This window comes from Lontra canadensis, unplaced genomic scaffold (genome assembly GCF_010015895.1).
Source record: "Lontra canadensis isolate GAN:19392208 unplaced genomic scaffold, GSC_riverotter_1.0 scaffold7, whole genome shotgun sequence".
NCBI lineage: Eukaryota > Metazoa > Chordata > Mammalia > Carnivora > Mustelidae > Lontra > Lontra canadensis.
Window position 1 is genome coordinate 16,558,270 of NW_022631001.1, and position 25,504 is coordinate 16,583,773.

Consider the following 25,504-nt stretch of genomic DNA (forward strand, 5'->3'; position numbering starts at 1 on the left):
TCAGGGTGGTTATGTGCATCCTTGCCTCAGGCTCTGTGTTCAGACTGAGTCCTCCAAAGAGTCTTTCTCCCTCCGCCCCTCCCCCACCTGCACTCTTGTGTTTGTGTGTGTGCATGCGTGCACATATGTTTTCTCTCTCTCTCAATAAGTAAATGAAATCTTTTTAAGAAATGTTTTATATGACAATTTATTCCTCATAAGTAGTACTATTAAACATATACCATTGTGTATGTTTATGCATGTATTTGGCAGTGGTTTCAGATTTGGGAGGTGCATGCTAATAAAACATGCTCTACAAAATACAGTGTAATACACCAAGCTCTCACTTCCCTCAGGACCTTGCTAGATACTTGCATGCATGTATTATCCAACTTAATCATCATAAGACCTCTCTGAGGGGTGCCCTGGGTGGATCAGTTAAACGTCTGAATCTTGATCCCAGCTCAGGTCTGAGAGCACCACTTAGGGTGGTGAAATTCAGGCCCTGAGCTGGGCACCAAGCTGAGGGCGTGGAGCCTACTTTAAAAAAAAAAAAAAAAAAAGATCTCTGAGATAGGTACTATTTTTTTTCATTTTATGTGTAAGAAAACAAGCCCACAGACATGAAGTAACGTATTCAAATTCCAATAGCTCTAATAGATGGCAGAATTGGCATTCAAACTCAGATCTGTCTGCAAATTCCTTTCTCTTTTTGCTACCTTATAGAACATTCGCTTGTGGTTTTCAAGAGAGAAAAAAACAAAGTTTTTGAAAGATACCCTTGGTACTGATCCGATTTTATTAGTGCAAAGGTGTGTGTGTGTGTGTGCGTGTGTGCCCAAACCTTGACACTGGTATTTTTGATAAGTTTTCCTGATGGCTTATGACTAGAATGTTTGGCCAGCATCATTGTGATTTAATAACCTAATTTAAACAAGGAACTACAACCCAAACAATGACTCTGACTCAGCCGATAGGAAAGTGAGGAAGTACTTGTTATCATTTGTCAGTGAATTCTTATTTTTATGCAGTTTGAACCGTGGGTCACACTGCAGACACTATCCTTTAAAACTGCCGGAAACCTCTGTCACTTCCCGAGCACTGATGGCCTCTTCCTTTGAGGGAGCAGCTCATACAACAATTTCGGAAAGCAGTGGTGATAACTCCCTTCTCCTTGGCCTAGGCGGCTTCCTTTCTCTTAAACAATTGGCTTTAAATGACAATGACTGGTGTGGCTACTGCAGACCAAAACAGGCTCTCTGTTTGCTTTTTTATGTAGTTTGATTTCTAGAAAATGACCATAGTTTAAGAGAGGAGGTAATTAATATGTGCGGACCACCTCTCCGTGATCTCTTTGAGGGCAGCAATGTTGAGTCTCCTACATCTGTGGATCTGGGTGGCCGCAGTACCAAGCTTTGTACATGTGGAGCTGTACTGATAGAATGACACTGCATGTAATGTTCTGTGTTATTGAAAACATTAAATGCAAATATCCAACTTTAGACAAGGTATAAAAGAGCCTATTGCTGTTACTTACATACCCCCAGTGTTTTGGTTCATATATGAAGAATTTGAGTGTAACATGGTGAAATGAATGTTAGCTAAGATGCCAGGGAAGTTACTCTCCAAAAAATATGGATCTTGGTTTTTTAAAGATTTCCAGAAGGCATTTTTTTTTTCAAGATTTTATTTACTTATTTGACACAGAGAGAGAGGTCACAAGTAAGCAGAGGCAGGCAGAGCGAGAGGAGGAAGCAGGCTCCCTGCTGAGCAGAGAGCCCTATGCGGGCCTTGATCCCAGGACCCTGAGATCATGACCTGAGCCAAAGGCAGAGGCTTAACCCACTGAGCCACCTGGCGCCCATCCAGAAGGCGTTTTTGCAGTTAAATTGTGTAATATTGCCAAACCCTTTTATTAGTTTGAATTTATAGTCCTCTATCTGTAATCTCTGTTCCCTAGATGACCTTTCTCCATTTCACATTCTAGACAAGCATATACATACGTTTACTCTCGCCTATTGGTCTTCCTCTGAAGATTTATTCTTTAAATACTTCTTGAATCTTCAAGGCATCTAGCCTGTTTAGCACTTGCTTGTTCCTTTCTGTTAAAAAATATTCCCCTCCAGGGAGCCCTTCTTTCTTAATTGGAAAAGTAGTGAGGTCTTCTGTTGTTCTTTTGCTCCTATTTCACACTCCCAGTTGATTCATTCTCCTTGTTTCATCTTTGCTTACACACATCTAAGATGTGAAGACATCTCTAGTTGATTTGTGAATTACATGTACTTCATTTTTAAATTCCAAACTGCCTCACCCCATGCCTCCCAGGATATTTTGATTACCCTATCCATTGTTCAGCTTGTATAGGCTTAGACAAAACAAATGAATTTTAGGATCAGCCTTTAAAAACATAATCAGAGAAATAACCCTGCTAGAAAAGAATCTCTAATATTTATTGTATATTGTTATTTCTTATTGACACTGTGTGCCAGGCATTACACATTGGTCATTTCATTGTTTTGTACATTCTGTGCTGGAATGTGGCTTATACAGTACTGGTATCTCTCTGCTTGGGATGGTTTATCTTCATCCTTTCTCTGCCTAGCACTCCTGTCCATCTTTCACGGCTTAGGTCTTATATCACCTCTGTGAAACTTTATGGGGCTGCTTTGTTTTTCTTCCCAAGTTGTGTATTGACTAATATCCCCTTTGTCCCTTCTGCTGTACTTCATAAATACTTCTTTTGTACTACTACTCTAGATTGCAGTGATTTGTTTATATGTTGGTCTCTGTATTAGTATGTGAGCAGGCTGAAACTGCTAGGATTACACCTATCAGTGTATCCACAGTGTATACCCTCAACAGTTGTTTAAATGAGCAATTGGCCCAAGCTGAGGTGATTAATCCCTTTTCTGAATGCTGTTAACACTTGATTTTATTATATTTTGCCTACTACTACCAATAAGGCAGACACATTGCCCAATTAGAACAGAAGCTGGTCATTGAGCTAAGGCCTCTTACAGTGTCATGGGTTAGTTCTTTAGGCCTGAGGTCTGGAGAAAGAACTGGGACAGTGGGACAGGTGGGCCCAGAGTGGAGGTGGGCATCACTCAAGGTGCTGAGATAATTATTTGATAACTGGTATAGAGGGATTTCAGTATTTTAACTGGCTGAGTATCAGACTTGGTTCTTCCAAGTAGGGAGTGCCTTAAGAATAGGATGCTGCTTAAACTGGTTAATATCCCTCATATGGATAGGTATGGGTGTTCAAAGCAAGTTAAACTTTTATTAAAAATATTAATGTCATTACATAACACTCCCTTCTAAAACTCCTTTGGTTTTTTTTCACATTTCTGTTAATGGCACTAATTTCCTCCTGGTCACCCAGGATTACAGTATTTTAGAGTCATCTGTTCCTTCACTTTCACCTCTATACCGAAGTCCAATTAACCACCAAGACTTCCATGATTCCTTCCTACTTTATGCCCCTTCCTTTGCATTTCCAGGGTTACTAGCTTTTATAAACCTACACAATTCCAAGCTAAACTATTACAATAGCCTCTTCAATCCCTTTGTTCTTTTAGTCTGAGGCCAGGCCAGCTGGCAACTATGGTTTTTTTCTCCCCTTCTCTTTCCCAATCCAGGCCTTTCCTGGGCCCTGCTTAAACCCCACCTCCTCAGGGAAACCTTCCTCAACTGACCCAGCCTAGTATGAACTATCCTTCCGCTGGTACTTATTGTCTATAACTTTTGTTAATTATATATTAACTTTGTGAAATGGCTCTTGTTGCCTGAACTGTAATTACATCTTAGAATATGATTTAATGGGTAGTTGTCTCTCAAGTGGAAAGCATACATGCCCTAGAATTAAGATCCTTACAGGGTCATAATGATTCAGAACATTTAGAGTTTTAAAATTTCCTGATTGACATAATTTAAAATTCTGTAGCCAGGTTGCTGAATAGCAGGTAATTTTCTTTGAAAGAAATGCTGACTGTGACCCACTAACTTTAGTTTATAACCATGAATGGATCACATCCTCCTTCTTATGGAACACTAATCCTAGACTATGTGGATCCTATAAAGATGAGTGTTTCTCATATAATGGAGAGGTAAAGCCTGGAATGCAAAAATCTTTACTATAGGGTGAATGTAAAGTATTGCAATAGATAGATAGATAGATAGATAGATAGAGATATCTGTATATATAGCCCAAGATTTCAGAGGAGGGAGAATTGCTTGGTAAAAACTACTTCTTACTGCAGGAAGATGATTGTTTAGGGGCGAAGGCAATTGGTATCTCTTAACAGTCTTAGAAATTTTCCCTCGATGGTTAAATCTTTCCTTTCAGAATTTTTTTTTTCGTGTGTGTGTGTGTGTGCGTGCACTTTATTATTACCATTCTTTTTTTTTTTTTTTTTTGCAAGAGCACATAGGAATAATATACATTCTTGTCCATTTTCTTTATTTCAGTTCTAGTACAATTAGCATACAGTGTTATATTAGTTTCAGGTGTGTACAGTTTTAGATTTCAGGTGATTCAACATTTCTATAAATTACTCAGTGCCCATCACAGTAAGTGTACTCTTAATTTCCTTCACCTCTTTCACCCATCACCCCCCCCACCCACCTCCTCATTGGTGACCATCAGTTTGTTCTCTGTATTTAAGAGTCTGTTTTCTTGATTGCCTCTTTTTTTCTTTGTTCATTGTTTTTTTTCTTAAATTCTGCATATGAATGAAATCATATGGTATTGGTTTTTCTCTGACTTATTTACTTAGCATTGTATTTTCTAGATGCATCCATATTGTTGCAAATGACAAGAGTTCATTCTTGTTTTTCTGGCTGAGTAATATTCCATTGTATATAAATACCACCTCTTCTTTATCCATTTATCTATCCACGGACACTTGGGTTGCTTCCAGAATTTGGCTGTAGTAAATAATGCTACTAAAAACATCGGAGTGTATACATCTTTTTGAATTAGTGTTTTCATATTCTTTGGGTAAATACTCAGTAATGGAAATTACTTGATCATATAGTAATTCTACTATTAATTTTTTTAGGACCCTTCATACTGTTTCTCATAGTAGGCATACCAGTTTGCATTCCCACCAACAGTGCACAAGGGTTTCTTTTTCTCCGTGTGCTCACCATTACTTGTTTCTTTGTGTTTTTGATTTTAGCCATTCTGACGGGTATGAGGTGATACCTCATTGTGGTCTTGATTTGCATTTCCCTGATGATGAGTGACACTGAGCATCTTTTCATTTGTCTGTTGGTTATTGAGATGTCTCTTTTGGAGAAATGTCTCTTCATGTCTTCTGTCCATTTTTTAATAGTATTATTCGTTTTCTGGGTGTTGAGATGTATACTTTGGATACTAACTCTTTATTGGATATGTCATTTTCAGGTGTCTTCTTCCATTCATTAGGTTGCCTTTTAGTTTTGTTGATTGTTTCCTTTGCTATGAAGAAGCTTTTTATTTTTATGTAGTCCCAGTAGTTTATTTTTGCTTTTGTTTCCTTTGCCATAGGAGACAAATCTAGAAGGATGTTTCTATTACCAATGTTAGAAATTACTGCCTGTGCTTTCTTTTAGGGTTTTTATGGTTTTAGGTTTCACGTTTAGGTCTTTCATTCATTTTGAGTATATTTTTGTGTATGGGCTAAGAAAGTCCAGTTTCATTCTTTTGCATGTAGCTGTCCAGTTTTCCCATCAGCATTTTTTTAAAAGATCTTATTGAATTGACAGAGAGAGCGTACATATAGTGGGAAGGGCAGAGGGAGAAGCAGACTCTCCACTGAGCAGGGAGCCTGATCCCAGGACTTGATCCCAGGACTCTGGGATCATGACCTGGGCCAAAGGCAAACGATTAATGGACTGAGCCGCCTAGGCGTCCCTCCCATCACCATTTGTTGAAAAGACTGTTTCCCATTGGATATTCTTTCCTCCTTTGTCAAGGATTAATTTACCATATAATTGTGGGTTTATTTCTGTTCCGTTGATCTATGTGTCTGTTTTTGTGCTAGTACCCTACTGATTTGATTATTATAGTTTTGTAGTGTATCTTAAAATTTGGGATTGTGATACCCCCAGTTTTGTTACTCTTTTTCAGGATTGCTTTGGCTATTCAGAATCTTTTATGGTTCCATATGAATTATAGGATTATTTGTTCTAGTCTGTGAAAAATGCTGTTGTTATTTTCATAGGGATTACAGTAAATCTGTAGATTGCTTTAGGTACCATGGACATTTTATCAATATTTGTTCTCCTAATTCATGAACATGGAATATCTTTCCATTAGTCTGTGTCGTCTTCTATTTCTTTCATCAGTTATGCTTTTCAGAGTATAGGTCTTTTACTTCCTTGGTTAAGTTTATTCCTAGTTTTTTGTTCTGTTTCATTATTTTTTTTTTAACTTTTTAAAATTTTTTTTTTTTTTTAAATTTCTTAGAGAGAGAGATCACAAGTAGGCAGAGATCACAAGTAGGCAGAGAGGCCGGCAGAGAGAGAGGAAGGGAAGCAGGCTCCCTGCTGAGCAGAGAGCCCCGCTGCTGGGCTCCATCCCAGGACCCTGATATCATGACCTGAGCGGAAGGCAGAGGCTTAACCCACTAGAGCCACCCAGGCGCCCCTTGTTTTTGTTTTTTATTCCTAGTTTAAAAAAAAATCTTTTATGCAATTTTTTTATTTTTATGCAATTTTTTTCTCTCTTTTTTTCTTTTTATGCAATTTTAAATGAGACTGTTTCCTTAATTTCTTTTTTTTTTATGACTTAGTTATTAGTGTATAGAAATGCAGTGGGTTTCTGTACATTGATTTTGTATCCTGTGACCTTACTGAATTCATTTATCAGTTTTAGTAGTTGTTTTGGTGGAGTCTTTAGGATTTTCTATACATAATATCATGTCACTTGCAAGTAGTGAACGTTTTACTTCTTCCTTACCAGTTTGGATGCCTTTTATTTGTTTTTGTTGTCTCATTGCTGTTGCTAGGACTTCCATTACTATGTTGAATAAAATGAGAGTGGATATCCTTATCTTGTTCCTGACCTTGGGGGCAAAGCTCTTAGGTTTTCCCCATTGAGTATGATATTACCTGTGGGTTTTTCATATATGGCCTTTATTCTGTTGAGGTGTGTTCCCTCTGAACATATTTTGTTGAGAATTTTTATCAAGAATGGATGTTGTACTTTGTCAAATGCTTTTAATGCATCTGTTGAAATGATCATACAGTTTTTATCCTCTTATTGATGTGATGTATCACATAGATTGATTTGCTTATATTGAAACATCCTTGCATCTCAGGAATAAATCCCACTTCATTGTGGTGAATGATTTTTTAAATGTATTGGATTTTAGATGTGTTGGATTCAGTTTGCTAATATTTTGTTGAGGATTTTTGCATCTGTGTTTATCTTGGTCTGTAGTTCTGTTTTTTTGTAGTGTCTTTATTTGGTTTTGGTATCGGTAATGCTGGCCTTGTAGAATGAATTTGGAAGCTTTCCTTCCTCTTCTATTTTTTGAAATAGTTTGAGAAGAATAGGTGTTAACTCTTCTTAAATGCTTGAAATTAAATTTAGAATTTAGAATTCCCCTGTGAAGCCATCTGATCCTGGGCTTTACATTCATTTCCTCTTTCTTCACCATCTTGTTTTCCTTCTCAGTGTTTTGTGCTTGCTTAATAGCAGAGCTTATAATTGAGGTTTCCTGACTTGGACTGTATTTCTAAACATTAATGAGCAAAGCAGGATACCATGAGGAAGAAGATTTATATCTGTTTTATAGTCATGCATTTTGGGGACAAACAAAAATGACTATTTTTAAAATGGGGAACTCGAGGGACACCTGGATGGCTCAATTGGTTAAGCTGCTGCCTTTAGCTCAGGTCATGATCCCAGGTCCCAGGGTCCTGGGATCGAGTCCCAGGCTCCTTGCTCAGTGGGGAGCCTGCTCCTTTCTCTGCTTCTGCCTGCCACTCTGCCTACTTATGCTCTCTCTCTCTGACAAAAAAATAAAATCTTTAAAATAAATAAATAAATAAATAAAAATATAACATTCCACCTTGTATTGCTATCCTGGTGAAGACCACCAACTTTGGAATCAGCCTGCATTTGTATTTCAGGTCCAGAATTTTCTTTTTTTTTTTTATTAAGTAGGTTCCATGCCTACCGCTCTGCCTGCTTGTGCGCTCACTCACACACACACACTCTCTCTCTGACAAATAAATAAATAAAATCTTAAAATAAAATAAAATGGGGAGCTCGAAGAGGTACTAGTCTATGGGATGAAAATATTACTGGTGAATAGTTTACTTTCTCATTGTAAGCTCTTTGGATTATAGTTTTAAAGGGAGACAATGTCCTATAGTAAGTAGCGTTGGGAGGTTATAATTATTACTCCTGAGTATTTCCTTTAGAATGTGCTGTTTGTTTTCTATTGATTTTTCTTTTTAAGTGAAATGAGCTTTTGAGTTGAAGCTTTTCTTGGTTATATTCTTTGTGGCAGCTCTTTTATAGAAGATCCTTTATGTAAATGTCACCTTACATTATTTTTTCTGCCAATTCTGAGGACAGAATTGTTCCTGGGGGAAATGTATCATCAAACTGATTTTTAGGTTTCCCAGGGGTCACATGCCAAAATATCCATATGGTTGTAACGTACTTTTGTTGAGAATTGTGTGTTTGTGTGTGTTTGAATGTCACAAGTTGTAATAACTGATAGCTATCAATCATCAGGGAGTATTTGCTATAATTCAATACATCAGGGGTCTTTACTGTGGTCAGGGATTTATACACACACTATCTTGAATCCTTGTGACCTTCTCGGGAAGATACTAGTACCCCTTTTACAGATGAGGCAACTGAGGTTCAGAGATGTGGAAAAATATGCTGAAATTCACCTAGCTTGAAAGTGGCACAATCAGCATTTCAACCCAAAACTGTCAGGTTACAAAGCTGGGCTCTTACCACTGGAGAAGCCCCACTCCTCTGGGCCTGGGGTTGTCCCGGAAAGCCTTACAGAGGGAACAGTGCTTCAGCGAACACTTGGATAGATGGAGGATGAAATAGGGAATTTTCTGTAATGACACATAATTTCATATAATGTAGGAGAATAATATTCCAGGTGGGGATATTTCATATGCAGCAGCCTGGAGACTCGAGAAAGGATATTATGTCCAGAGGGTTTCTGAATTATGAAGTAGTAGAGGGCAAGTGATAGAAGATGAGGTTGGAAAAGAGGTGGGCAGGGCCCCAGTATGGGCATTATCGTATCCTCTGAGTTTGCCTTCGTTAGATTATATCTCCTCTTTCCTGCTATCACAAACATCCTGTGCTTACCTGCATTAATAATGTGCATCCCTTGTGTAGAAATAGTTTCTTTGCTTGCTTGTCTCTGCTATACTGTGACCTCTTTGAAAGCAAAGACTGTGTGTTTTATCTTTGTGTCCGTTGTAGCCAGGAGCATGCAGTAGGCACTCAGGAAGTAGTAGGAGGATGAAAATGCCTTGTCCTTGTTGAGAAGAATTAATATTAATCATAGTCATCTGTGGGTTTAACACTCTTCTACTCTTTCAAAGTTGAGTTGGATTTTAACTTGACAATTTTTGAATCTGTTCATATTTCCTATGGCTAACACACCTGATAGAAAGAGTGTCACTGGTGAGACAAGGGCTAAGAATAGAGATACTGGTATAACCCAAGTTCAGCTAGGTCACTTGGTCTTCTGGTGTCACATCACACTTCTCACATTTTCTACTAAATTCAACTTAATAGTCATTGATGAAACAGTCCTGTACCCACTGTGCTTTGTGCTGTGGGAGTTCAGATGTAAACAAGAGAAGAGAGGCAGTATGATATGGTGGGAAAAGTCACCCTTTACACATCATAGAGTTTCTGTGAAGAAGAGATGAGAGGATGTATCTTTAGGTTTTAGGTGTGGCCCTTGCATTATTCACAGGGGCAAGTGGGACTACTACTCATGATTTGATCAACAGATTCTGACATCTTATATAGGGTTACTTTAGTCTTGGGTTAATAACAATATAGCAGGTATAGGATATGTATATAAAAATAACTATAGTGAAATTCTGTATTTGAAAAATGCTATAATAGAACTAAAATTACTGTGGAAGCACAAAGAAGGCAGGAAGGGCAAGGACCGCTTAGTGTAGGAAATGACATTGAATAGAATCCCATGGACCTTTTCACACAGTGAAATATGTGATAGAGGGCTATGGAGATTTTTTTAAAAAGATTTAACTAATTAATCAATTAATTCAGAGAGAGAGAGCATAAGCAGGGGGTGGAGCAGAGGGAGACAGAGAATCTCAAGCAGATTCCCGCTGAGCATGGAGCCTGACATGGGGCTTGATCTCATGACTCTTGAGATCATGACCTGAGCCAAAATCAGGAGTCAGAAGCTTAAACTACTCAGCCAACTAGGCGCCCCTGAAGTCTGTGGAGAATAAAGGCTTAATTGACTATTGTCTGCTCTGAGACCCCTTCTCTGACCACTGTATTAAAATCAAAGCAATCTTTGTATTCTCTTTTGGAATCAAACCTGCACAGTTGTGGTTTCTAAGTGTTTATTTGTATATTTGCTTGTTTGTTGTCTGTTTCCTTCATTAGACTATAAGCACTGTGAGGTCATTGACCATATCTAGCTTGTCTACTGTTGTCTCTCTAGCACTTATCTGTGGTAGGCATTCAAGAAATGCTTGTTAAATGAATGGATGACTATAGCCATTCACTGTCACTTCTCTGTACATTCTGTTAACTCTGGGCAATTGCTATACAGGATGGTGACACAAAGGCAAAAGCACCTGAAAGTAATCAAAGAAGCGACTTGGTCATGTTGGAACTTGTTGCCATTGTTCTGAGTTTTTTGGTTTCAGCTGAGGATATCCTTTTCCTTTCCTTTATCTTTTTTACAGTGTCCTTATCCCTCAGACCGGATGAATGTTGAAAACAATGAGTAGACCATAGAGTGTATTTTTAAGTTGATGATTAAAGGTCTCTAGAGGCCATTTTATAGTGAAATCAGGACTGAAAATTTTGACCTTGGAAGTCCTCAGGAGGAAAGGGCTTACGCAGCTACTTTTCTTCAGTTGCTTCCTTTTGTGGGTGATTTTCATGTGAGGATTTTGTAAAGTATAGTATTTTGAAATGCTCCTTTTAAAATCTTGTATTATTCAATGTAATAAAAATAATTCATTTTAAAGCAATCTCTGAAAAGAACGCTGTAGATTTTTGTTGCAGTGATCCTCACAATGTGATTCACAGTAGAGCTTCCATGGGGGAGGAGGAGATGCATTTAAGCATTGTGTTGCAGTCTTGTTCATAGGTACCACTTTAAAAAAAAGTAGTTAATTTAACAGGAGTAACAAGGTAAAGATTGTGGTCCCTTATGTCTTTTGTCTCATTAGAGGGGAACAGATACTATAACTTTGAGAACTTTGGAGTCTCACTTTGTACAATTTTTAAAGCAGTTTTTGGAGGAAAAAGGTGGAAATAGGATCTACTTTATTAACTTCAATTAAATGCTAGGAGGAGCCTGACGGTCTTGGGACTCCAACACAAGTTTAGTAGGATTCTTACTATTTAGAATGTCCACAGTCAGGGTCAGTGCAGAATCAGTTGTTGAAGAGCAGCAGTGGTGGTTACAGTTGTTAAAAAGACTTCCTTTTGGGGCGCCTGGGTGGCTCAGTGGGTTAAGGCCTCTGCCTTCGGCTCAGGTCATGATCCCAGGGTCCTGGGATGTAGCCCCACATTGGGCTCTCTGCTCGGCAGGGAGCCTGCTTTCTCCTCTTTCTCTGCCTGCCTCTCTGCCTACTTGTGATCTCTCTCTGTCAAATAAATAAATAAAATCTTAAAAAAAAAAAAAAGACTTCCTTTTACCAATTGCTGTTGTGCATGTACTGCTGATATTATACACTGGGCCCTTTTTGTTTGATCTTCCCTAGGTGTATTATGGCTTTGGAAAATGAACATTGTTATATGTGTTATATATGTAGCAATTTAAGTGACATGGTTTGAAACAGCTTATTAATCAGTCTTGCCATGATCTCTCACCTGGACCTTCCAGTAACCTTCTGTTCAATCTTTCTCCTTTTTTAAAACATCACCTCCTTCTCTAGACCACCTTCCACAGAATAGCCAGAGTGATTTCTTTATAAAACATGGATCAGAACAAGAACAATTTTTTTTTTTTTTTAAGAGAAAGGGAGAGAGGTGGAGGGGCAGAGGAAGAGAGAGAGAGAGAATCTTACCCAGGCCCCATACCCAGTATGAGACCCATGCCCATCATGAACCTGAAGCAAGGCTTAATCTCCTGATCTTGGGATGTAGGGCTCAATCTCAGTGACCCTGAGATCATGACCTGAGCTGAAATCAAGAGCTCGATGCTTAACCAACTAAGCCACTCAGGCACCTCTGGATCAGAATAAGCCTTAAAACTCTTAAGGCTTCTCATTTTCTTAATGTTAAATTTAAACTCCCTACCCTAACTCATCCCATACTGTTTTACCCTCTTTACACCATGCTCCAGACACTCTGGTCTCCTTTCTGTTTCTAACATGGTAAGCTCTTTCTGACCTCTGGGCCTTTGTGTTTTCCATTCCTTTCTGGAATTTTTCCCCTGGCTGGCTGCTTTAGGCTTTACTTCCAGTGCCACTTCATGGAGAGTACCTCTGTTTGTTTCTCAGGACTGTTGTAACAGTACTACAAACTTGGGGGCAGAAATTTATTTTCTCACAATTCTGGAGCCCAGAAGTTCAAATTCAAGATTTAGGCAGGATTGGTTTGTTTGGGGGGTGCAAAAGGAGAATATGTTCCATGCCTTTCCTAGTTTCTGGTGGTTGCTGGAAGTCTTTGGTGTTCTTTGGCTTACAGCTGCATGATTTCCATGTCTTCTAATGTTGTCACAGGGCTGTCTTTGTTTTATTCATTGGTGTCTTTTTTTTTTTAAGATTTTATTTATTTATTTGAGAGAGAGCACAAGTGGGGTGAAGGGCAGAGGGAGAAGCAGACTCCCTGCTGAGCAAGGAGCCCATTGTAGCATGCAGTCCCGGGACTATGGGATCATGACGTGAGCTGAAGGCAGATGCTTAACCTACTGACTAGGCGCCCCTACTGTTGTCTTTACATGGTCCTCTCCTCTCTTTGTTTGTCTCTGTATCTCTTCTCATAAGGACACCAGTTATATTGGATTAAGGGCTCATCCTACTCCAGTATGACCTCAACTTAATTATATCTACAGTGACCGTATTTCCAAATAAAGTCATATTCTGAGTTTCCAGGAAGGTCATATTCTGAGTTTTCCAGGAAGAACATGAATTTTTGAGGGGTTGGGGAAGGCACTATTTAACCCAACACACCTTTCCTGAACTCTTTTTTTTAAAGATTTTATCTATTTGATAGTGAGAGAGAGAGAGAGAGCACACGCACAAGTAGGGGGAGCAGCAGGCAGAGGGAGAAGCAGGCCTCCCACTGAGCAGGGAGCCTGATGCGGGGCTCGATCCCAGGACCCTGGGATCATGACCTGCGCCGGAGGCAAACACTTAACGACAGAGCCACCCAGGCGCCCCTCCTTTCCTGAATTCTTGAAGTAGGCTGCATTAGTGGAGCTGTATCTGTAAACATACTCATAAATTACTTCCTTCTATCCAGTGGTGAGCAAGCTACTTGATTAGACCACCTTGCATGCATTGCACTCAATTCTGGGCATGCCATCCATGAGAGGAACATAATTGAACTAGAATATGAAAGGGAGTATGAACATTTCAGAAATGGTGTTATATGGGTAAGAACCAGTATTGCTCTGTTAGTAGGATCTGAAAAGTCCTCACACCCTTTGCAGGAAGACTTTCCCTTCAGAGAAGGTGAAGTAGAGAAGATTGGGTGGTGTTACATACACCACAGGGTTATAATTCTGTTTGTGGAAAGATACGACTTTTTAGGCGTAAGGGTAGAATCTCTGTCTTTTTATTCTGTACCAGATTCTATTCTCCATCTTTCAGAAGATCTGGCATGGTATACGATTATAACAGTGCTACCAGAAGAGTATTTTGCATATCCAGAAGCATTTAGAACAATAGAGTATAAAGGAAGAAAAATATTAGTAATATATCTTACTACATTTAACAAAGCAAGAGAATATAAACATGTAAAGCTCTGTTTGGTAATATACAGTACTATGTAACTTTTATGAGATTACTGTTGAAATGCTTACATATTATATATGTGAGTTCTGTCAAGGTTTTTTACTCTATAAAGTGGAATAAATACAGTAGTCTATATTCCCTTGCAAGTCAGCAAGTGGATTTCAGCAGCATTTGTATGTGGTGTAGAGGACCTCATGGTGGTTCTAGGTATTCATGCTTGCATGGAGATCAGGAAGGACCCCTCAGTTCCCTTTACCCTAGTCCTTCTGTCAGCCTCTTTATGGAATTCACATTCTAGTTTTATCCAGCTGTTAAAGGTCTCTATTCTGACCCCTAGGATGTGAACCTCTGCTGAAGCCCACCTATAACTAGGCGGGTTGTTGTGCCTGCAGATTCCATTCCTTCTTGCATGTCATACTTTCACTTCGGTCTTCAAATTGTTAGAACACTGTGCTCTTCTAATAGCCCTGCCTCCTACTTGACTGGTTAAAAAAGTAAAGGTGTGATGTAAGAGGCATTTTAGCTAGGACCCCTTTAGTTTCTTTCCTTTCCACCTGGAAATGTAACTCCTGCACCCATCTGTTACCCAGTGGAGGAGAAATTCCTCTGCCTGTCCAAGTTAAATCCCTCCGTCTTTGCTGTTGACCCCATTCCGTCTTGCCTCCTCAGAATCCCCCCTGCCTCACAAAATGCCTCCTTACCTATAGTTCCAGCCGTTCCCTCTAATCACTTTTTGCTCGTGGGCATGATACCTCTTATGTGTTTCTTCCTTCTTTATAAAACTCTGTTGAGGAAATGTATCTTACACTGATCAAATCAACATTTTATAGCATATTCAGGTTTACCAAACACCAGAATGCTGCTGAATGAGCCCTTATGATATACGTTTTACAGGAAGCTGTCATTTAGGTTAGATAAACTGTGCACTGGCTGAGATCTACACCTTTAGATCCTTTTCAGCCCTAACAACTGTGACTATACCTTGTCAAAAGGCCAAGTGTATTTTAGTTTAATACTTCAGTAAAATGCTGATTAGTTTTTCCACTGCCCCTCCATACAGATGCTGGCCTTTGATCTATATTAATTTCAGTTATTTATCTTCCTGTTTCTGCTCCCAGTAAAGGGCATGCAGTTCCTGTGTCCTCAACAGCCTGTATAAGCCTAAACTGTTACAAGTTGGTTTTAGATTTTAAGCTTGGGTTCTCCCTTGGGCATGTGATTTGTCACTGGGCAAAAGACACAGCAAACTACAGTGTTGTGCTCCTTTTCCAAAGTCAGTAACAGACCCATGCAATAAATGAACCTGCACAAACTTACTCTTGGACACTTTGACCTCTGTTCTCATTATTTAGAATCATTCTGGTCTCTGAAACAATGTTGGGTCTCATTTTATACCAATAGCAGAGCTAGGATGTATGTATGCCATTATTCATTCTCTGTATATTCACTGATCTTCTATTATGTGCCAGACATTATGCTAGTCACTGGAGATTTAGTGGGCAAACCAGATAAAAGTCTTTGTCTCATTAGGCTCTATTTGTAGTGAACCAGTTTCATTCAATGTAGTTTAGAGAGGCAAGCTCAAATTTCAGTTAGGTTTCTCTTAATAGATTTCCTTATCTACATCTGGAGGCAGTCTGATGAATATCATCTTATCTCCTATTTCTTCCCCTCATAAACCATATACCTCCTGCCAAAACACAGCAGTAGTTTCTGAATATGCTTGTTCTGCATAGCTTATCTTGCTCCCTTTGCTTGAAATGCTCTTCTGTTTCTTCTGTACCTGAAAAAAAAAAAAAATTGTTACTCTTTAGGGTTCAGCTCAGATATTCCCTCCTTGGTGAAGCCTTACAGGATTGCCTCAGGAAGGATGGTAATTTCCTCTTTTGAGCTCTCACAGCACTTTGTAGAACTTAACCATACTATCCTGTGATTGTTTATTAGTGTGTTCACCACTTTTGCTAAATTCGAGAGATGGAATTCTATCTTACTTCCCTTAATGTGTATCATTTAATGAGTACTCAATACACATTTTTATTTTTATTTTTTTTCAATACACATATTTTTAAATAAAGGAAAAATGTACTATAGATGTGATTTTAGTGCAGCATAATTTACATATGATTATAGTGAAATAGAAATGTAAATATACATACATCATAAAATAATACATATACCTTAAAGGAATTTAAAGGTTTATAAGTCTATTTTGTTGATTATCTTATACATATAGAAAAATGCACTGTCCTAATTCTAGAATCCCCTCATTATCTTTTAGGGTCATTTTCCCCTAAGAAGAGTGACCACTATTCTTTTTTTTTTCTAGTTAATTTTTATTTGTCTTGGAACACATAAAATAACAAAAGTTTTTATGATATAAAATGAAAAAATATTAAAATATGTGGTTAAATATTGAAATGGTAAAACAAATTATGATTGTTTTTTAAAAAATTAAGTTCTTTACTTTCATTTTTAGGATTTTTTTGGTAAGGGATATATACTATGTTATGGTGGTTAAACAACCAAATTTTATTTTATTTTATTTTTAATTTTTTTTATTATGTTCAGTTAGCCACTCTATAGTATATAATTAGTTTTTGATGTAATGTTAAGTGATTCATTAGTTAAGTATAACACTCAGTGCTCATCATAACATGTGCCCTCCTCAATAGTCTACCCTGTTACCCCCTCCCGGGCCCCCTCCTCCCCTCTGAAATCCCCAGATTGTTTCTCAGGGTCCGTAGCCTCTCATGGTTCATCTCCCTCTGATTTCTCTTCCTCCCCTCTGCTGTGGTCCTCTGTGCTATTGCTTAGGTTCCATGTATGAATGCAAACATATGATAATTATCTTTCTCTGCTTGACTTACTTCCCGTAACATATACCCCTCCAGTTCCATCCATGTTGATGTAAATGGTGGGTATTCATCCTTTCTGATGGCTGAATAATATCCCATTGTATATATACACCACATCTTTATCCATTCATCTGTTGAAGGGCATAGAGCATCTCGGCTCCTTCCACAGTTTGGTCTTGTGGACATTGCTGCTATGAACATTGGGGTGCACATGCTCGTTCTTTTCACTACGTCTGTATCTTTGGAGTAAGTACCTAGTGGTGCAGTTCTGGGTCACAGGGTAGCTCTATTCTTAACATCTTTTTTTGAGAAGTGTCTGTTCATGTCTTCTGCCCATTTTTCGAGTGGGTTATTAGTTATCTGAGTGTTGAGTTTGAGAAATTCTTTATAGATCTTAAGAGTAACCACTATTCTGCACAGCATAAATTTTTTAACTCTTATAAAATAATGATGAATGCCATATTTCAATTATGCGAATATATCTTTTTTATTTTTTAAAGAGAGATTTAAAGTAATTAGCATCTCTGTATCTCGGGGTTTTTTTTTTCCCTCAAGAGTTTGGACTTAAGGGGCCCCTGAGTGGCTCATTGGGTGAGTGGCTCAGTGGGTTAAAGCCTCTGCCTTCGGCTCAGATCATGATCTCAGGGTCTTAGGATGGAGCCCCGAGTTGGGCTCTGTGCTTGGTGGGGAGCCTGCTTCTCTCTCTCTCTCTGCCTGCCTCTCTGCCTACTTGTGATCTCTGTCAAATAAATCAAATAAAAAAAAAATAAACAAAATCTTAAAAAAAAAAAAAAAGAGTTTGGACTTAAGATGTAATCTGAAATTTTTGTGAGTTTAATATTTAAAACTTAATGGCCTCTCCCCCTTCTTATACAACAGCGCCCTCTGACGGTGTAACATTTCCTAAAATTTATGTATTTAGTGATCACTGCAGCACTTTGTAATTTGAGAATTTAAACTGTGGCCAGGTAATTCTAGAGGTGCAAAGCTTCCTAAAGCCATTGAGAGTTGATCATGTGATTTATTGATCATGTGGTGCTTTGTGAAAGCCAACAGATGATGCCAGAACCTTCATCTGATGCAATACTTCAGTGTTGTTTGACAAAACATGTTATTTCTTGATTTACTATAATTTTTTGATGCTTCAAGGGCAGGATATTCTCTGTTTTAGCAGTAGAGCAGAGAGTATTTTGTGTTTGTAGAATTTTGGTAATTTTGAGTCAGGGACCCACGATCTTTAGTCAGAGGAAAAGGGAGTTACTGAGCATTGCATCGTTCCTGGAGAGGGTGCATGAGTAGTCCATATTCTTGACGAGCATATACTGTTTTTTCAAATGTAATTAGATGCTGTTGTATACTCATTTATACCGGTATTAAGTTTATATTAGCTTCTCTAGTGTATTTTTTCAAGCATGGACTATTAAAATAGAATATGTATGCAAGCTCTAACATTAATAATAAGAGAAGTTCATTCATAAAAGTGTGAGGAACCACTGATTAGAATTGAACTGCATCCATTTAATAATTATTTATAAAGTATTTGTCTTATATAGGTATGCTGTGGTAGCTGTTGTGTTCTTGCCTTTCTAACTATTATTTTATAAATATAGGAGGCTGGATAGTCTAACCTTTTTCTACAGTGGACTCTCCCATATCACTTATTTTCTCCCCTTCCTTTGTCATTTTCTCTTCAAATAAATAATTTATTCCTAATAGTCTCCTTTTTAAGATTAGGGTCAGGTTACCAAAAAAGTATAGAAGGAGGGAATATAGTTCTCTTTCCTGGTTAATATGGACAGAAGGGTGTGTGCAAAACAGTGTCTCACTACAGAGAATGATGGTTTTCATTTGAAGAGTATACCTGAGGAAACTTCTCCTTTCCTTGTTAAAATGGAGACTACACGTGGTAAGGTTGGCAATGAAGAAGACATCCCTGTGGGAAGAGAAGGACAATCCTGTCTCTTAGACTCACATTCTTCTTGGTGGTATTTGGATCATTTCCTTTGTCACTACCGTACTGTCCTCAAGGGATACTGTTGCCCTTTTAATTCTTGAAATCAAATTTACTCTCCAGTCCTGTTTTCATAATACAGACAAGCAAATGCAGAACATTTAAGCAGGATTTTCACATGGAAATACCGACTCATAAGATATGGTTTAATTTCCCTTCTTGTTTTAGCTTTGGGCTATTCCTGTATGAGGGATAACTTAACTTAGTAGGACTCCACTTACAGATACTCGCCCTTCTGCAGCTATAGACCTATAGTTTGCCTAAACCTTACCTTCCTTCCAGGTTTTGATTCCTTCCTTGAAAACTTGTATCCTTCTAACATGAGTGTGTCTCCCCTTCAGGGGATATCAACCTTGCCTAGAAACAATGTGTCTCCATTTAGGAATTCTAATGGAATGTAATGCCACACTTCCAATACAGGACATACATATCAAGTGGAAGAAAGTGTGTCTGTCTCTTTTTTAGCATCTTTGGATTAGAATTGGGAACCAGAGAGCTGTCTTTCAAGGTACTTTGATTTACTGGAGGTGGAACTCTTTTTTTTTTCTTCCTGTGTATCTCCGAGTATACTTTTCCTATTTCTAGTAAAATTTCAGTTAGCTATGATCATATATCTGGGTTTGTAAATTAAACTAACTGTAATACTGAATTTTCTAAAATAAGCTCCTGAGTAAGAGTTAGTGTGATTTTTTATTTTGTTTTTATTAGTGCCTAATTAAATGAGTTAAAAATAGTTGTATAGTAACAGTTACTGAGTTAGGCCAGTGAAAAGACCAATATTCCACATTTTCTTCAATTTAACTGTTAGTAAATGGCAGGGAGTATGTCCTTCATTTTACAAATGTGGAGAAAGATGCTCTAGTGTTTCCTGTTTAAGGTTGAAGTTGGTAGTCAGCTGTCTCTGCAATACTGTATTACAGTGAAAAATGGGGGTTTTGTTGGAGGTGGGATTGGGTAGGGGATAAAAGCGTGTGAAAAAGTTGTATTTGAGGGGCACCTGGGTAGCTCAGTTGTTTAAATGTCTGCCTTTGGCTCAGGTCATGATCCCAGGACCCTGGGACTGAGCCCCACATGGGGCTCCCTGCTCTGTGGGGAGCCTGCTTCTCTCTTTCACTCTGCCTGCTGCTCCCCTGCTTATGCTCTCCCTCTCTCTCTGTCAAATTAATAAATACAATCTTAAAAAAAATTACATTTGATTTTTACTTATTTGTTATGTTATCTTGGGCAAATTATCTGCCTTTCTAAGTGTCAGCACCTTTTTATAAAACTAGTGTAATGAAAGTGCCCCAGAGGGTAACTGGGGGGAGGATGTGATCTTTATAAGGCCCCAGCACGGTGCCAGGTGTGTAGTTCATGCTCTGTGTTATTTGCATTCCCTTCTCCCCTGTGTCATGTTAGTGTTACACAGGGTAGTGTAATGTTCTAATGGACTTTTCTGGATATGAACTTTATTCTTCAATAGTTTTGAAGTTAATTAAAATAATTAATTTTGCTGCAATATATTTTATTTAAAGGATGTTCTCTTTGTTCCTTTTTGCCTACACATTCTGACAGATCTCTTCTCTACAAGGTGAAGGAGAGTATTTCTTTAAATTTCTTGGACTGCATTTTAGAAAGGACTACTTTATGTGACTAGAGGTGTGTTTCTTTTTTGAGGTCATGTTTTATTGCTTCTACAGCACTATTATTTATTTTAGTTATTTCAATAAACCAAATTGCAAAAATAATTACAAGTTCCACCTCTTCCTCTAACTTGTGACCTTGGCAAAGTCACTTGATGTCCTTGAGTGCAGTTTCTTCAGTTGAATGACACAGATCAAATGGTTTATAAAGCCCTTGTCCCTTTTTTTGTTGTGATTTATGAAATCTCTTTATTCAGGAACACAGAGCTGAAAGTGGTATGTGGGTCCCAGTTCTCAACGGCAGAGGGCACACTGCCCTTAGTGTGCGAGGCCCTTAGGTATTGGAAACTATCTGCAGTTATATAGCCTGAAGTTGATATTCTTGATCATAGGAAGGAGCCAAGAAAATTCCCTAAACTAATGTTTTGCAAAGAAGATTTCATGGCCTGTTTTCTAACTATTTAATATTTAGGTGAAACACTAAAAAAAAAAAAAAAAGGAGATTTTGACATTCTGGGGGTACTTCTTACGATTATATGAACTTCTTTTTTCTTTTGTGAAGAGCTTTATCATCTCCCTCCACCTTATTTACCCTAAGTACTCTAAGCTTAGGATGGTTTGCAAATGGGATGGAGAGGAGAACTAACATTTATTGAGTCCTTACTGTATATTAGAAACTATACCTAGCACTTTAGGTACATTTTCTCTAATCCTCACAGCAATCCTTTAAATTGTGTGTTATTCTTATTTTATATAGGAAGATACTGGGCTCAGAGAGGTGAAGTGACTTGCCTGAGGCCTCACAATAGGGATTCAAGTGCAGGTCTGTTAACTCTCAAACCTGCTTTCTTTCTATCATACCAGAGTTCCTTTTTTCTCCCAATTCAAACAATTAGGGCCAAATTACTAAGAGCAGGCATGGCCAGACAGTGGTCACACAAAGAAGTTTGACTTTCTCTTGTTCTAAAGTTTTGGTGACCCTTATAATTCTAGATGGAAGCTTTTCCTCTGACAAGAATTTTTTTTTATCATTTATGTTTAACATCCTATATATAAACACATACCCATGTTTTCAAATTTGAAACCTTTAAACTGGATTATTGAAATATTTTTTTTGGTGGGCTACTTTTTAAGGGTACAGCAATATCTCATTTTACAAGAAGCCTGGGTTCTAAAGTCAGTAGGTAAGGTGAAAATCACTACAGTGGAATAATCTCTGAGAATCCCATGCATGGTAAGGTGTCTTGTTAGAGAGCCATGTACCTCCTTTCTCTAAGTCCATTACAGCCAGTCTTTCCTTCTTTGGTGTAACAGATCATGATTTTTCCTGTTGAGCTTCAAATGATGAGGCTGGCTTGTATTTGGGGGCCATGTTGGGTGGTAATGCACATCTTTAAACACCAGACTCTCATTCACCATGGTTTGATGCTTATAGTATTAGAGGTATTCCGAAACCTAGATCAAAAGAAAGAATAGCAGATTCATCTCCTATTTGAGGGCTTAGGCTTAGGCTAACTCAAAACTTCAGCTGTACATCAGCATCACAGACTACTGCATTCTACTCTCCACAGTTTCAGACTCAGTAGTTCTGGGATTCTGCCAGAGCATTTGCATTTTTAAGAAATTCTCAGGTGATGCTGATTCTGACTTCTGAGGACTTTGAATGGAGGACTGCTGTACTAATTGAATGGAGGCAAGTAGGATCACTTGTCTTCCCTCCACTGTCTCTCTTGCTCTCCATTTTTTTTAGGTGAATGGGTATACTTGAATTCATTTAAATTAAGTGTAGGTGTTATGGCTCAGCCAACACTTTATCCCATTGCCAAGCTTACTTCTTGGCCCAGAACAGGAACTTGGCGATTCAATAGATGCTTGTTGAATGAGGGATTGGTTATATATGTTGAACTGGCATATAAAATGGGAGGGATTTTTAGCACATGGACATCATTATCATATGCCTGTTCTGTACAAACTTTATTTTCTCGAGGTAGGCAGATTTTGGATTAGAATAGCTTATATTTTAGGACTATGTGTAATGATGATCATGGTCATCAGAAAGTATACAGTTAGTGTAGTTTTGAGAAACTTGCATGTTTGGGACCTCTGGAATAATGTGAAGTAGATATGTATGGGTAGATGGAGCTGGGTATGAGGAGTCCCATCTGCTTTAGAAGGACCTAGGTAAGTCTTGCAGAGCTTGGTGTAGGTCTGAACCAGACAGTCTGAGGCAGCACTGGAGCAGCACTGAGGTACTGGTCTACCCCAGACCAGATGGAGCAGTTTCACTTCTGTCTCCATAGTACTGGGGAAATGCAGCCCCATGATCCTAGAGGCTCAGTGGGACTCTGTACTGTTGATAACACTATAAATTTAGGTAGTTGCACATGAATCTTACCATGTTGTAGGATTTGATAAATATATTTAAATGGTGAGTTTATTAAGGGAAGGGTAAAAAAAAAATCACAAAAATGTAAAGTTTGTTTTAAGCTTAAAATTATTGTCATTTTTATCATTTGGACATGTTTTATATTAAGTCTTGCAAAGTCTCAGTATCCTGTGTTTTTTTCTCTGTCAGTATAGATTAAATTTTCTTCCTTTAAATTCATCTTACTTTTTTGTGCTGAAATATTTTCAGGTAAATTGCAGACAGCATGACATTCTATCTCTAAATCATTCAACGTACAGCTGTAAAAAATAAAAACGTTTACTTATGTAGCCACTATATGATCATTCCTAACAAAATTAATGAGTCCTTAGTATTGTCTAATACCTAGTCCATATTCACATTAACCTAATTGTCCCTAAATTATCATTTGTTTGAACCAGAATACAACTTGGAATCATGCATTGCATCTGGTTATTTTGTTCCTTAAAGTTTAGTATTTATCATTACATTGCCTTACCATTGTCTTATCCCACGTTTGGATTTGTCTGATTGCTTATTCAGAGTGTCTTTATCTTGTTAATCTACCTGTGTATTTCCTGTTCTGTACAAACAGGAAATCAGATCTAAAAGAAATCAGATCTGAAGGCTGGAAAAAGATACAAGTTGAACATTTTTGTCATGATTTTATCATAGGTGAAATTTGGTGATATTTGCTTTTCTTGTACCACCTGAGAAGGTGCATAATCCATGCGGGGCCCGCTGGTAGTGATGCTAATTTTGATCAGTAGAGTGAGGTGATGACAGCCTGATCCTTCCATTGTAAAATTACATTTTGTTATGTGACAAGAAGGTACTCTCCATGGTGTTACTTTGGTCCTAATACAAATCTTCATTTCCCTGTCATTCATTTTCCTAATGTTTTTAACACCATGTGGTAATTTTTGCCCAAATCAGTAACTTCATAAGGGTTTGCAAAACTCATTTGTCTAATTTTGTCATTCCTTCTGCTTTAGCTGAAATTTAATTGAACACAGCTTTTTTTCATTAACTGGAGCTATTTGATATTTTGAAACACAATTCCACTGGAAAGGGAGGTTAAATGTTGAGTTCTTTATTTTTGTATTCCCAATTTCTAAGTTAGGAGTTGGTTTAATAGGCACCTTAAGTGGTGACAAAGGACTATATATTTTGTTTTTCCTTTTTTGATATCCTTCTGAACTAATAGATTTTTGTGAATTGAATGTTTCAATCAGCTAATGAAAATACGGATGGTGGTAAGGGATATCTGTATTTTTTAAAAGATTTTATGTATTTGAGAGAGAATGCTCGCATAAGCAGGGGGAGGGGCAGAGGGAACGGGATAAGCAGACTCCCCACCTAGCAGGGCCATCCCAGGTGCTGGGGATCCCGACCTGAGTGGAAGGCAGATGCTCAACCAGCTGAGCCACCCAGGTGCCCCAGGGATATATGTATTTTAAAAGTTAATGGATTCAAATCTCTGTTTCCAATTCAGTTTTAACATTACGGTTTTTTTTAAATACCTCCTTTATAATTGTTATCTCTTCTCTTAACACTGAAAATCTTGAGTACCGATAACATTGTTTTTTATTGTTGTTGTTTTTTAAAGATTTTATTTATTTAAGAGAGAGAGAGAGAGAACGCGCGCGCGCGCGCGCGCGCGCAGTGGGGTAGAGGGGTAAAAGGAGAGGGAGAAACAGACTCCCTGCTGAGCCAGGAGCCTACACGGGGCTCAGTCCTAGGACTGATCATTATCTGAGGCCTGAGCTGAAAGCAGATGCTTAACTGGCCAAGACATCCAGGAACCCCTGTTGGGTTTTGTTGTTGTTGTTGTTTTAAGTAAGTTTCACACCCAGTATGGAACATGAACTCATGACCCTGGGATCAAGAGTTGCATGCTCTACCAACTGAGCCAGCCGGGTGCCCCTAACATTTTTTTATCTTACAGTATAAAGAAAGTAACTTCAAAATAACAGTGCCAGTATTACTACTGTGACTAAAATCAAATGAAGTTTAAAAAGTTTTGTGATCAGGTGTGGTGCACAAACAATGAATTCTGGACCACTGAAAAGAAATTAAAAAAAAAAAAGTTTTGTGGTTATTTTTGTAACATAGGTTGATCTTAATGGAAGAATAAACTTAATTACTTTTTTTTTGTTCTCATTAAATTACTCTCCTCTGAAATTTGTCTACTGTGTTTTTGTCTTAGGTTGATCATTTTGGATTTAGTGCTGATAAAACTTTTAAACAACGGTACCTAATAGCTGATGCATACTGGAAGAAAAATGGTGGATCAATACTTTTCTACACTGGTAATGAAGGGGACATTACCTGGTTTTGTAATAATACGGTATGTGCAAATTCTTATGCTCAGTTTGCCTTTTATTATGGCAAACTGGAAAAAAAATATGTTTTGCAGTATGTATGACCAAGTATCATTGTAGCTAATTGTGAAGCTCTTTAGAAAATA

The 25,504-nt window shown here is 38.0% G+C and overlaps 1 protein-coding gene across 2 annotated transcripts in view; it reads left to right on the plus strand.

Moving 5' to 3' along the window:
- Positions 1–25,504, plus strand: part of PRCP (prolylcarboxypeptidase) — a 72,148-nt gene that overhangs the window by 12,895 nt on the left and 33,749 nt on the right. For both annotated transcript variants that reach the window (XM_032852964.1, XM_032852965.1), the window contains exon 3: positions 25,244–25,384. In XM_032852964.1, coding sequence (XP_032708855.1) covers positions 25,244–25,384 — 141 coding nt within the window. The remainder of the gene's footprint in view (positions 1–25,243; positions 25,385–25,504) is intronic.